Genomic DNA, 407 nt, shown 5'->3' with positions numbered 1-407 from the left:
GAAGGGGGGAGGATAAGAATATATTCCTATGCATATCTACCTTTATATCCATCTATAATCTATATGTGTGTGGAAATTTATGCTCTGTTTTCATTATCACTAGCTTATTTTTGCCAATGACAGGATGAAACTTGGAATTGACAGGAAACCAGTCTTCAGTGATATTTTTTATTTGTAAATTTAATTGACTGACACTGCATATAATCTGTTTCTTTTTCTCCCAATAGTGAAGGCTTCAGTATATTCCTGTATGGCTTAGGAAGCAAGAAGATGCTCATTTCACAGTTCCAGGAGCAGTACTTAATGGACTTCGATCACATTGTTGTCAATGGTTTCTTCCCATCACTTACTCTTAAAAATGTAAGTTCATTGCAACTGTAAAACTGTATTTATTATCTTGGTGAGTT

The 407-nt window shown here is 34.2% G+C and overlaps 1 protein-coding gene across 1 annotated transcript in view; it reads left to right on the top strand.

The window, feature by feature from the left end:
• Positions 1-407, top strand: part of LOC119581712 (origin recognition complex subunit 2-like) — a 14,100-nt gene that overhangs the window by 8,443 nt on the left and 5,250 nt on the right. Inside the window, exon 7 of the mRNA XM_037929837.1 lies at positions 228-360. Within this exon, the coding sequence (XP_037785765.1) occupies positions 228-360 (133 nt within the window). The remainder of the gene's footprint in view (positions 1-227; positions 361-407) is intronic.

This window comes from Penaeus monodon, chromosome 15, assembly GCF_015228065.2.
Source record: "Penaeus monodon isolate SGIC_2016 chromosome 15, NSTDA_Pmon_1, whole genome shotgun sequence".
NCBI classification, from domain to species: Eukaryota; Metazoa; Arthropoda; class Malacostraca; order Decapoda; family Penaeidae; genus Penaeus; species Penaeus monodon.
This window is presented reverse-complemented; position numbering and strand designations above follow the sequence as displayed.